General features: G+C 39.2%; 2 protein-coding genes and 1 long non-coding RNA gene across 3 annotated transcripts in view; 2 read left to right on the forward strand and 1 right to left on the reverse strand.

Moving 5' to 3' along the window:
• Positions 1-2216: 2216 nt before the first annotated feature.
• On the reverse strand, positions 2217-3680 carry LOC129779677 (uncharacterized). Its single transcript, XR_008743735.1, has 5 exons — positions 3601-3680; positions 3506-3546; positions 2741-3398; positions 2621-2670; positions 2217-2557 (listed from the first exon to the last, which is right to left on the reverse strand). It is a non-coding gene; the product is annotated as an uncharacterized LOC129779677 (long non-coding RNA).
• Positions 3681-9585: 5905 nt separating this feature from the next.
• Positions 9586-10626, forward strand: LOC129774305 (uncharacterized protein K02A2.6-like). Its single transcript, XM_055778022.1, has one exon. It carries the CDS (start codon positions 9586-9588, stop codon positions 10624-10626), a length of 1041 nt encoding a protein of 346 aa, XP_055633997.1.
• Positions 10627-12524: 1898 nt separating this feature from the next.
• LOC129775250 (uncharacterized) overlaps positions 12525-13784 on the forward strand; it is a 41892-nt gene continuing 40632 nt past the window's right edge. The window contains exon 1 of the mRNA XM_055779732.1: positions 12525-13634. Within this exon, the coding sequence (XP_055635707.1) occupies positions 13517-13634 (118 nt within the window). The 5' untranslated portion in view covers positions 12525-13516. The remainder of the gene's footprint in view (positions 13635-13784) is intronic.

Here is a 13784-nt window from a genome sequence, read left to right on the forward strand (position 1 = left end):
TAGCTAAGGTGGGCGCTTTAGAAGGCACTCTTTTTGAAAGGCAAATTGCTTATAATGAATTTTTCCACATTCCTCGTCAATATACGCTCGTAAGTTGGCAGCGCATGTGGAGTGAAGATGAGTTCGGTCGTTGGTTACACACGATTATCCCTAAGGTCTCGACGAGTGCATGGTTCAAGAGATTGAATGTGGGTCGTGATTTCATTCGCGTGATATCTCGGCTTATGTCCAATCACTACAACCTAAACGCGCATCTCTATCGCATTGGGCTCGCAGTAAACAATCTTTGTGATTGTGGCGATGGCTACCACGACATCGAGCATGTTGTCTGGTCGTGTATCCGGTTCCATGCTGCTCGCTCTCAGCTCTCTAGAGCACTGAGAGCTCAAGGCAGACAATCGGATATCCCCGTCCGGGATATCTTAGGTAGCCGTGAACCTGATCGTCTGCTTCATCTATACCTGTTCCTCAGAAACGCCGATGTCAACGTTTAATGATGTTTCCTTCGTTGTGTCCCCGTTTCATATCCCTCCTATCCGATCGATAAACTTTTACTTAGTCGCGGCAATACATACACACACTCTTTACAGACACACGGGCCAAAGGTTGTGCAGTCCACTGATCATTCAACAAGAGCCAAAGGTTGTACCGCTCATGACAACTCTACACGAACTGATGATTGCGCCGGCTAGAGACCATTCTATCCTGGATTCCTCGAGTCGAGAAAGACACACCACGCTAGATATGAGGTACAGACTAGGGGGGCGTTGCTGATTAATGGTCAGCTGCATCCCAATAGGAAGTATCCCGTGTCGGGCACACGTACAGAGCATTGGAGACAGCAACATCCCAATTACGAAAACACTTGCAATACTAACCTCGAGCCAACCGCGAGTAATCGGTTACATATTACTAACATAGATAATAAGAAAAATTGTATTGAACTCCCGGCCTCGTGAGGCTAACGCCATATGAGCCTTTATAAAAATATATATTTTGGAAAAAAAAATAAAATAAAAAATAAATCGGGTTACGGTTGCCTAATGTGTAGAAGGCCTAAATGTACTGAGCTTTAATGTTAGAAATCGTCGAATAATTAATAACCTGGATTTCTATGGGTTCAGCCTTTTGTTTAACACCATTTATGGGTATCGATACTACCTACCTATAATACTAAGCATTTGCAAAAAAGTGACTGTCAAAACCATCAATAAAATGTTTGCGTCAGCAGATTCCGTAAAGCGCCCCATACACGCACAAACCTATTGTACGAATTTATTGACATTACTATTGAAGGTTGTCCACAGACGTAAAATATTATGGCGTCACAGTCATATTTGTGCAATGAAATTGAATCATTTGGGGATGATATGGAAGTCGGTCCTGAATATTGTGCAAGGCTGGCTATTGACGTTCAATATTTCATCGCAAGTACTTGTTCGAACCTGACACTTGATATCACACAATGCCGGGAGTGAACGATTAGTCTCAATAAACTCGAGAATAAAATTCCCGTCGGCGTTTCTGATGGCCATCGCGACACACGCTTCCTCAAAACAGTCTGTGAAATTTTTTAGGATAACACTCATTTCACACCCGAGACGATGTAAATGTAAACATGAGATTTGACATTAACTGACATCGTATTGCACAACGTCACACATAGATCATGCAATATTGTAAGCGTTGCACAATAAATATCTAAATTTTTTGATATCATACAATATATTGTACAACATTTCAATATCTGAAACACACCCTCAATATTATTTCACAACCACCTATGTTGTGCAATAATATTGTAGATGTATGGGCCGCTTAAAAGCAAACGTGAAAGCAAACAACTACATAGAATTGTATTGGTGTGGTTACATTGCTTCCCCCTTGCTTCGTTCGAATTCGCCTGCTTCTAACGAACAAAATTGTTTGTTTCTTTTCTTTAGTACAATCAAATTTTCGTGCGTACACTGAGAGGAAAATTTAGTATATATGACCAATTTTTTGGTAAATATTACCAATCCTCTAGTCATTTTCTACCCTACTAATCATTGGTACATCCTACGAAAAAAAATTGGTAGACACAAATGTCAAACAAAACTATGGTTTGTAAGTCCAATGTTGGCTCGATTTCGGCTTTGGTAATGGCTAATTTGTTGTTCCTCCATTGGTTAAATATAATTTTTTTTTTAAATATTTTAATTTTTATTAATCTTCTTATTCTATTCTTATTTTTATAAAATATTGAAAAGCTTTTCCTGCATGCTTTTAGCGAGCGAGTTGGGTATCACAGTACTCAAAAGTGTGCTTTTTCGGACACTTGCGAAATTTTGCTGGATCGCAAATTGTATCAATTCGTTATCTTCGAAGATGATTTGACGCCGAAAATCGACACCGCGTCGTACGTACTCGAACGGGACGTCAAAACAGTAAACCTCGATAATGCATGCCGTACGCTCTTCGCTTTCTCTGATGTGGCTCACACTGGTCACGGGTGTCTCTTATTCGAATACGTTGCCAAATATGATAACCGCGTTCAACACATGGAACAGCGGTATTTCTATAAAATAAAACGAATTGCGTAACATAGTGCCAAATATTTTTAAAAAAATTGAGCATTTACCTATTTTTCTGGAGCATTTATTGAGCATTTACTGGAAATCCCAATGGAAGCTGCATAGTAAAAAAAAAATTCAGTTCAGTCACATGCGGATTGATCACTGTGGATCAAAATTGGTAGTACTTGTTCTTTAAATTTGATACAAAATTCTCCACTCAGCCACATGTTAGCTTAGAACCGCTGCATATTAGATGTGACTATTTTCGATTTTCCAATACCTCCCCCCTAGAGTTCGATGTCAAAAAAATACTTCTTCACGGTGGAATCTGTCATGGGCAATACCTTCGAAGAGATCCCAGTTTTCTCCAGTGGACTGTTGTTTTCTGATCCTATGCTGATGTTGTCCGAGGGGAACATGCCAGTAGGGGCAGTTGACTCGGTTTGGCGCTAGGCTTTTTTTTCTGCCGTGTCGACGATGGATTTGGATCTCTGTGTGATAATGATGGTTTTCGCTGGGTACCTTCGCCAAGTACTGCTGTAGAATTAATGTTGTCGTGACGATGTGTTTGAAATTGTGATACTTTCGCCATTGCATATCGTTCATCTGCTAGTGGAGTTTTTGCTGCAGACAATATATTGAATAACACAGACGATCTGCGCTGTTGCTGCTGCTTCCATCCGAGTCGATGTTGTCCGAATCGGTAGCTGTTGATTACTCAGTGTAAAACGGTTGTTGCTGGTTTCCTCGCTGCTGACGGCACAATTGGCCCAACTGATATCCATCGTTTCCTGGAACAACAAATGGATCGAGAGGCGATCCACTGCTGCTGTTGGTTGCGATCTGTGGATAATAGAATAAGGGGAAAAATCAAACAATAATCGGATCATCAATCAATTTTGCACAGCGACATCCGCCGTTTTTGGCCTCTGATGTATCTAAACACTTACGGCTGCGTGAAACCGTTGCTATGGATTTCTACGATTTTAAGCTGAAAAAGGAAAATATTTAGGTAAAAGGAATCATTATACAACCAAATGTTTACCTCCGTATCGCTTCGCTTCCATTAGAGAAATGGCAGTTGCATACACACAGTTGCCAGAAATGAAAATACTCAAGGTTACACCCAAGACGGGTCTATGGTACTAGGTGAGGCCGTTTCGTCACTAAGTTGGTTAGGGGAGCGGTAAATGAAAACAGTACGGAAGAAAGCAGAAGGGGAATTATTTGCTTGAAGCGTGAAAGAGACAGACTGATCAGGAACGAGCTTCGGCACTAGCGTATTGTGTTTTGTTTACAAACAAAACACAGTAGACTTCCAAGATGGCTGAAGAGTGGTTTTAGCAAGTTGGCCCACCTTAGGATATACTTCTACGCGCCTTGGTTACACCTAAGACAAGACGTGACAACTGGCTTCTTATTCTTCTTTCTGCATTTTCGTCGACCAAGTGCTAGATAACAGGGAAACGAGATGTGAAGGTTGCCAAATGTTATAATATTTCGAAAGTTTATTTTCCCATGAAAAACATGTGTTCTTCGTATCATGTATTTTCTGAGCTACACCATTTTTTGTATTAATTTTTCAACCGAATGTCACATATTTTAAACAATAAGTATTTTCCTGTTTTTTGGTATGCAAAAAAATTAAATGTGAAGAGATAAAGAAAACTAGAAAACGTAGATTTGATAGTAGGAGTATGATATGTTGAAATACATGAATTCAATTCAAAGTTCATTTCATTGATCAAGGGATTATGGGCCTTACCGTTTACACTTCACGATGAAAACGAAATGAACGACACGCCTTTTAATTTCGTTCTACGAGTTAAAGAAAATGATGGGTTTTCAGGTAGAATGAACACTTTTCAAATAGAAATTATGAATGAAAAGTAACTTTTCCGTTTCAAATTTGTGTTCAATGTGAATGGAAAACTTTGCTCTCTTCATTTGGTAAAATAATCTCGTACAAAAATTGTATCTGAAGATAATTTTATATTATAATGATAAGTTTTAGTGAGAATATCGGAGTGTATAGAAAATAGGTCATGTTAGGGTAAGAAAGACGTGCTTCGAGTGGATAAATAACGCCAAGTAAAAATTTTCATTCAGATTTTAGCAATTTGAAAGTGCCGAGTAGTAAGACTTTTTAAAAGCTAATTTCGTATCCAGATATCGACACCGTATCGTTGTCATCGCGGATACTTTCAATTCGTTTTCACCGTGAAGTGTATACGGGAATAAAACTTAATAATTCAACTTGGATATCGTTTATATACTAACAGTACTGAAATATTGATAAAATAATACATTCCCACATTATAACATAGCGATTATTCAGGTTTTTTTTGTAGGTATGTAGGTATGTATGTTTATTCAGGTTCCAACATGATTTTAAATACTTTTTCTGCTGTTATATTTGTTATTTGATCCTAATTTTATAGCTAACTGCTCTATGGTTGGAAAATAATTTAATGTTCTTCTTTGCTAGGCCGCTGCTATTATGCTATGTGTAGGGACCTACTACTACTAAGATATCAAAATAGAGTACTTACCTGAACGGGAGAGATCTTGGCTGGCGATGAGAGAGGCAATAGTGAGGGATAAAGATAGAAGGGATTACGAGGAGGACAGTGATACGCGAAGGTTGTGAATTAAAGAGTGGTGTAATAAAAGAGTCTATTACGGAGTTATAATTGATTAATTAATTTTTAATTTGAGTGTCCGAACGAGTCGATACATTTGGCGACGAGGTGAAGTAAAAAAGGGTATGTAGGATACAATTTTTTTTAATTGGAAATTTACATATCTATGCCATGGTTTTTCGTTCGGCGACGAATTCAAGATGGCTGACAGAAAAGCGAACGAAAAAAGAAAATATATTTGTGGAATGTGCTAGAACGTATGCCGTTATAAACCTAACGGATGTCTTATAATGAAGTGTGTGTATGTGTATGTGTGTTATTCATTGGAGGAATGGGAACATTGGGAACGGAACATATGACAGTTCGGGAAAACAAAACAATTAATATGAATGTCTTCAAAATTAGTATTTTCCAGTGATGAGAGAAGAAAATGTGTCTCAATGAGTTTATACAGGTAAGCTGAACAATTCTGTTAACTTTGTATTAAAGCGTGATACCGCTACTTTATTATGAAAAAGGAACCATCGTGTTAAGAAAGATGATGGTCGGTGTACTGTCTGATGGGAATCAGCTAACGGTGAATTGAATTTCTAATTTGGGAATCAGCTAACGGTGATCGGAGTGTCTGATTTGGGAATCAGCCTGTGGTGAGAAAAGTATCTGATTTGGGAATCAGCTAGCGGTGAATAGAATGTCTGATTTGGGAATCAGCTAACGGTGAATAGAATGCCTGATTCGGGAATCAGCTTGTGGTGAGCGGAAAGTCTGATTTGGGAATCAGTTATTGGTGCGTTTAGTGTATCATTTGAGAATCAGATGATATGGTGATATACAGTGAAATGATGCAATCGACGGTTTAACTAGATGCTCCTGCGTATGAGAAGAAGGCTCATGTTCCGATTTGGGAATCGGTATTCGAGTTGACTGGTCGGTGTGGAAAGAAATTTTAAAACAATAGTCAGCATTATATCATGTGTACCGGTTTGGGAATCGGTTATCCTCGAAGGATGAGATGCTTTATATTCAGATAATGGGTTGTATTGATATAATTGTTGTTTTTAATGCACTGTTTTATTAATTATTGATGGATAGATGATACCTGAATACACACATACACCCACTTATTTGGAATCACAAATGAATTGAATTGATGGAAAAGATAAATTATGTTTATTGGATTTAACAATATTGTTATGGTGTTTTATTTATTCTGTTCATCATACTTATATTGTTTTCAGATGGATTCGTCAAGGGTCATTCCGTCATTTAGATGCAATGAAATTGAAAAAACAAAATTGCATAAAGAATGGCAAATCTGGAAGCGATCATTGGATTATTATTTTGAAGCTGAGGACATAACTTACCAAAAACGAAAGCGTGCTAAACTTCTTCACCTTGGAGGTTCACAGCTGCAAGCGATATTTCAATCGTTACCTGACAGTGAAAAATTCGCGGTGGTATCTTTAGAGAAGGCTTATTATGATGTGGCGATTCAAGCATTGGACGATTTTTTTCAACCGGGTCGGCAAGATGTACTCGAGCGCCATAACTTACGAAGAATGAAGCAACAAGAAGGCGAGAGGTTTGCGGAATTTGTTATCAGGATTAGACAACAAATTAGTGAATGTGGCGTCGATAAATATGAACAGAGCGTTTGTAAGATTCTTACAGACATCATGCTGACAGATACTATAATAGAGGGCTGTATATCAGATGAACTACGGAAGCAGATTCTGCAGAAAGATCGATCAGTAGAAGAAATCGAAGAAATCGGAAAATCACTGGAAGGAGTTCAGAAACAAATGAAAGATTTTGGATCAAACCGCGAGGAGTTTAGGCAACATGAGCGCGTTTATGGTATTCAAACCAAACGACGGTATCAGCCATTGAAGCAGAAAGAAGACTTTCTACAGAAGTTCAAAAATCCGGAGATGAACTGTTTCAAATGCGGGATTTTCGGACACATTTCGAGTGACACACGATGTCCGGCCATAGGATAATGGTGCAAGCGATGCAAGAAAATAGGACATTTTGAAGCCCGATGTCGGATGCAAGTCAGACCTTTCTCACGTTGGAAGGAAGAAACAGTAGGAGCCAAGAAGATTCGAGCTGTAAAACGTACTGCTGCACAGGACCAGGAAGTCCAAGAATTAAATGTAATTGAGGCTACAGAACCGTCGTCGGATAATTCATCGAAAACATATTACGCTTTCTATTCTGGAAACGAGTCAAATACGGTGAAATGTGTGATCGGAGGTGTTTCTCACCCGATGTTGGTTGACTCAGGAGCAGAGGCAAATTTGATTACTAGTGATGCTTGGAAGGAATTTAAATCTGTGGGAATCGAAGTAATCAGCTGTAACAAAGGGAGCGATCGTATACTGAAAAGCTACGCCAACGACACTCCTCTCACGGTATTGGGCACGTTTACAGCAGTTGTCCGGGCTGGAATAAGATCCGTAGAAGCTGAGTTTTTCGTGATCCAAGGAGGTCAACGGTGTCTGTTGGGAGATTCTACGTCCAAACAATTGGGAATATTAAAAATTGGCCTGGAGATCGATCGTATTTCAGAAAATATAGAGCAACTTTCAAAGATTGCTGGCGTTAGTGTTCATATTCATTTGGATCCAGATGCTAAACCGATTTTTCAACCTATGAGGAGAGTTCCCGTAGCACTGGAGGAAGCTGTGAACAGGAAACTTGAAGAGCTAATTGCGAGAGATATTATCGAGGAGAAAAAAGGTCCGGTGAGCTGGGTATCTCCATTGGTAGTAGTTGGAAAGGCGAACGGCGAACCAAGGATTTGTCTGGATCTAAGGAGAGTTAACGAAGCTGTACTGAGAGAAAGACATCCAATGCCAATGATCGATGACTTCCTAGCTAGAGTTGGACCGAATATGATACGTAGCAAATTGGACGTCAAAGATTCCTTCTTGCAGCTCGAGTTGAATGAGTCTTCAAGAGATGCAATGGTATTCCTTACATCAAAAGGAATGTACCGGTTCAAGCGCATGCCCTTCGGACTAGTGTCGGCTCCTGAAATTTTTCAAAAAACCATGGACGCAATATTGGCAGGTACTGAGGGCACTTGGTGGTACATCGATTATGTGTATATAGAAGGAAAGGACAAGGAGGAACATGATCAACGTGTAAAGAAGGTAGTAAAAATTATGTAATTCTATCATGGTTTTTTTTCTTCTTCCTTTTTCTATGCTTGGTTGCTTGAGATCATCTTATACACAAATAAAATTGAGTAAAAATAGTTTTTCATCGATTTATCGTTGTTTACGTTTTTTTTGTTTTATATCTGATTTAATCCAGGTGCTAGCTAAATTGAAAGCAAGGAATGTGCAGCTCAACTGGGATAAATGTATTTTTGGGGCCGCAGAGCTCGAGTTCCTAAGTCATAAAATAACTAGAACTGGAATAATACCATCGGATGCCAAAGTGGAAGCTCTAGTCTCTTTCCGACAACCTGAGAATGCTAATGAAGTGCGGAGTTTTCTTGGGCTGGCCAACTACTTGAATCGGTTCATACCAAACTTGGCAACAGTAGATGCGCCACTAAGAGACATGATGAGAAAGGAGTTGGCTGGTCGAACATGAAAAAGCCTTCCGCGAGATCAAGACAAAATTGGCTGATTCATCTACGTTGGGTTTTTATCAGAAGGGAGATAGAACATTGGTAATGGCTGATGCCAGTCCAATAGGACTAGGAGGCTTACTGATAAGCATGGAAAACATCGAATTATAAGCTATGCGTCCCAATCATTAACTGAAACGGAAAAACGATATTGCCATACTGAAAAAGAGGCATTGGCACTTGTGTGGTGTGTTGAAAAGTTCTACATTTATTTGTATGGGATTGTCTTTGAAATTTTGACCGATTGCAATCACTTATCTATTTGTTTACACCGCGATCGAGACCTTGTGCTCGGATCGAAAGATGGGTTTTACGGCTCCAAGGATTTGATTATTTAGTAACGCATATTCCAGGGGAACAAAATCATGCCGACGTTTTATCGAGATTGTCAACATTAAAACCTGTAGCTTTTGACCAGCGGGAAGAAATCATGATTAAGGAAATTGTAGACTTTGCTGCAAACGCGGTAGCTATTCCATGGGAAGAAATGGTGGAAGCAAGCAAATCGGATGTGGAAATACAAACTGTTCTAGAAATAATTGGAAGCGGTAAACGTGATGAACTACCAATCGAATTTCGGGTTTTTGGTAATGAACTATGTCGAGTAGGATACCTTCTGTTACGCGGGGATCGTATAGTTGTTCCACGTGCATTACGGTCTCGTGTTCTTCAAATTGCTCATGAAGGTCATCTAGGAACTTCAATGATGAAGTCATCATTGCGTATATCAGTGTGGTGGCCTAAAATGGATAGAGAAGTGGAGCACTTTCTAAAGGATTGCCGGGGCTGTATACTGGTATCAGCACCTGATGTACCAGTTCCTATGGCGAGAAAATTGTTGCCAGCTGGTCCTTGGCAGGAGATAGCTGTTGATTTCATGGGACCACTGCCAGAGGGTCAGTGGCTTTTCGTAGTAGTTGACTATTACAGTCGATTTGTAGAAGTTGCAGAAATGAAGAACGTTACTGTGGCCGACACAATAAGAGAGTTATCAACGATATTCGGCCGTTTTGGAGTTCCTATTACGATGAGAGCCGATAATGGACCGCAACTGAGCGGTGAGTGTAAAGAACTTAAGCAGTTCTGCGAGGAATTCAACATTGAATTGGTTAACACGATTCCGTACTGGCCGCAGGCGAATGGTGAAGTAGAGCGTCAAAACAGAAATATCTTGAAGCGGTTACGAATAGCGCAGGAATTAGGCAAGGATTGGCGTTTAGAATTGAGAAAATTTTTACTCGCATACCATTCGACAATTCACTCGACGACTGGGAAGTCCCCATCGGAGCTGATGTTTGGGCGCAGGATCAGGAATAAGCTGCCTTCAATTCCGGAGCACAAGGAAGATGAAGAGGTTAGGGATCGGGACAAAATTGTCAAAGAAAAAGGGAAGGGATACTCAGACAACAAACGTAGGGCTTGTAGTAATGATGTTACGGAGGGGGATTTAGTATACATGAAACGACAAAGGAAAGAGCATAAGCCAGTCACAGATTTTTCTTCGGAGTTATTCAAGGTCATCAAACGAGTGGGATCGGAAGTTACTGTTAAGTCATTGAGATCAGGAAATGAATACAAACGCTATGTCTCACATCTTAAGAAAGCAGAAGATCGTGTTCAGGATAGAGACGTTCAAGAAGAATCATTAGAACAAGAGGAGGTTGGCAGCGAAAATAGATCAGAAGGCTCAGAAGGTCCTCAACATAATAATGATGAGAATATTGTTGTTCCTGAGAAACGAAAATGTTTAGCTCCCAAGAAGTTTCAAGACTATGTGCCTTTTTGAAAATTAAAAACAAGGTGGGATATAGGGACCTACTACTACTAAGATATCAAAATAGAGTACTTACCTGAACGGGAGAGATCTTGGCTGGCGATGAAAGAGGCAATAGTGAGGGATAAAGATAGAAGGGATTACGAGGAGGACAGTGATACGCGAAGGTTGTGAATTAAAGAGTGGTGTAATAAAAGAGTCTATTACTGAGTTATAATTGATTAATTAATTTTTAATTTGAGTGTCCGAACGAGTCGATACACTATGCTAGATGGCAAGAGAATTACAAAAAGATGTAGGGTGGAAATTCCGATGCAATGTTTCCCTCTCTTCGGAAACTGAACACCGGACGTAATAGAAACGAAAAAATACAAAGAATCCATTATAGGAATTATCGGTAAATTGAAATGTGAACGCAACTATTATTCCACTTTGAATATATTTGGCAACACTGTGAAAATGTTGAAAATCCCATTTTTGTATATTTATCTTTGTCAATTATTTTCCTCGTCAACCAATCAGAAGCCGAGTTGCAAGTGGTCCGAGTTTGACAGAAAAAGTGGTCCGGAATCGGCCCCCCTATTGTCATGTCTCGTCTCAGGGTTACACATGCTATGAAGCAAAATGTACGAATCATTGGTAGGGGTGTACCGAGATGAAAAATAGAAGGTGGGAAGATTCACGGGTTTTGCTTGTGTTAAACTTTGATTGTATTAGTAGCCAGGAAGATAAGAAGTTCACATATCAGGCATAACAGTCAGTTACTCAAATGGTACAAAATTGAATGTGTCAACGAATAACGTTGAAAGAGGATACACAGAAAATAATCACATATTTCCAAAAAATATTTTTCGCGTTACATTCATCATTTGAAAAATAAACAGAACATGTCACGAACCAAAATGTTTCATTTTTGTTATTTCTTCTTATATCAGAATTAGTATTCTAATTTTTATTATGTTTGGATTTTAGAGCATCTTCATGGCAGTTTATCTCTTGTTAGCAATTGTAATTCCTTTTCCCACAATTAGGGTGCTGAACACTTCATTCGTCTAAAACTAGGACGGAAGCAGAAAACTTTTCGTCTCAATTTAGGTCATATGGAGTCTATTCAATTTATTTTTCAAGTGCATTTTACGCGGAAAAAAAACTTGCTACTTTTTTCTCATGCGCTGTAAAATGTTTTCCGCCAAAGGAAAAAACGATTTTGTAACTCTGACTTTGTTCATTTACGTTTTTGGTCGATGTAACGAGAAGTAAAATAAGATTGAAATAAAGTTTAGAACACCTCAACAATACTGAAATTTCAGTTTCTGCTAAAATTTCAGTTGGGCCCCTATGATTTTGAACGCTAGCATTGATTTAAGAAAAAATACTAATTTGTTCATTTCATCTGCTTATTTTTACTTTTAATAACAACACTTTTCCTATGTAGTGGACTATTATAAGAAAAGTAACATACATAAACAAAGTCTGTGACGTCACAGATTTAAAAATCTTCCCACCTTTCATTTTCCATCTCGGGGGTGTACATTGCATCTGACATCAGTTTAACAAAGTTTTTGTAATATTTACAAAAAATTTGTACATTTTACAAATGTTTCGACTACTAAAGATATGGTAGCTGCATTTACTAAAGTTTTCTCCAGTGTACTCCGATGCAATATCACCTCGGCCTGAATAGATTGATTATGGAAATAGTCTTTCTACCTTGAAATTGAACGTATTTCTTAAGTATTTTTCTGTGTGTTTTGATACAATGTTTTTTATCCCTGGGCAGTATTTGACAAATAACATATTTATCAGCTACACTCGCTAAAGTGAGAGGGACTATATTTGTCGTGACTCCGGCACCTGAAGGAGCGAGACAAAGCTAGCAACGGTCGCCGTTGCTGCACTCGCCGTCACACATCGAATCTCAAAGCCAGACCCGTAGAAGTTTTTCGCTGCAATCCGCGCGAGTCATCGTCATCGTCTTCGTTTTCGAAGTGTCGTGCCCGTGTGACGCGAATAAATCCCTCTTTACTTGCTAAATACTAGGAAAAATTTGCTGGAAAATCGTACACAGTTAACGGATATATCTGCGCGGAGTTATTCGTGGCCGCTGATGGCGGCGAAGCGAATTCTGGCCGGATACGCCAGCTACAACAGTGCGGTGGATCAGTGTTAAAAAAAAAGATGGTCGATGAAAAATTAAAACGCATTTGATTCGCCTACTTCGTATCATCGCACACCGTCGTATTTTTTCTTTGCCGTGTGGAATTCATCTATTGTTTATTGAAGAAAGTTATTTTCTGGAACCGTGGAGAATTTAATCGCAAATAGCTATGACTCACTATCGTCGGGTTGCTAGGATTCATGTGACGAGTGTGGCATTAGTTGGAAATAATTATCGTTTTTAGTTCGACAATTGCATCACATCGGTTTTGACTAGAGAAAAACTGAAAAACGACGAAAAAGTTTTTGGATAAATCTGTTTTGGTGCGTACGAGCTAATTTTGCATGTATGCAAATATTGGAAAATTTGTGAAGCAACGATTTGTGGCCAATTAGAAAAAAAATTTCACCCGTCACTTTTCTTTTTGGCTGCTGAAATAAACTGTACAAGAGCTTTTTGATCCGCCTATGGGTGATTGTATGTGTGTGTGCGCCCGCCAGAAAGAGAGTGTGCATCGGCGAAGCAGAAGAGAAGCAAATCCCAAATAAAAATCAAAACACATTTCAACTGAATAACTGTCGTCGTCCTTCGTCGAAAAAATAACACAAGAAAGGTCATCGGATCGTGTGTGCGTAGTTCGCGTGTGTTTGTGTTCGCTGCGAACTGTGAAACAGCTGGAAGCGTGTCGTTTTGCGGCTTGTTGAAGGAAAAGGGTGAGATTGCGGCGGCAGTGCGATTGTCAAGATGTGGAGTCCATCGTACGAGATCATCGTTGAGACGCTGACCGGTTCCGAGTTCGAGGTCACCGTCAGCGATCGGGACACTGTCGGATATATTAAGTCCAAGATCCAGAAATATGAAGGTATAACATTTTCGTTAGAATACTTTTTTTTTTTTTGCTGTTTTCCAAGATATAAATTTTAACTCCTAGACATGACCGTCATCGTGTCTCCACCCTCACAGTGTATTGTGTTGATACAGGTGTACAATATAACCCTGTGGATAAATTAAA

This window comes from Toxorhynchites rutilus, chromosome 3 (assembly GCF_029784135.1).
Source record: "Toxorhynchites rutilus septentrionalis strain SRP chromosome 3, ASM2978413v1, whole genome shotgun sequence".
Lineage (NCBI taxonomy): Eukaryota > Metazoa > Arthropoda > Insecta > Diptera > Culicidae > Toxorhynchites > Toxorhynchites rutilus.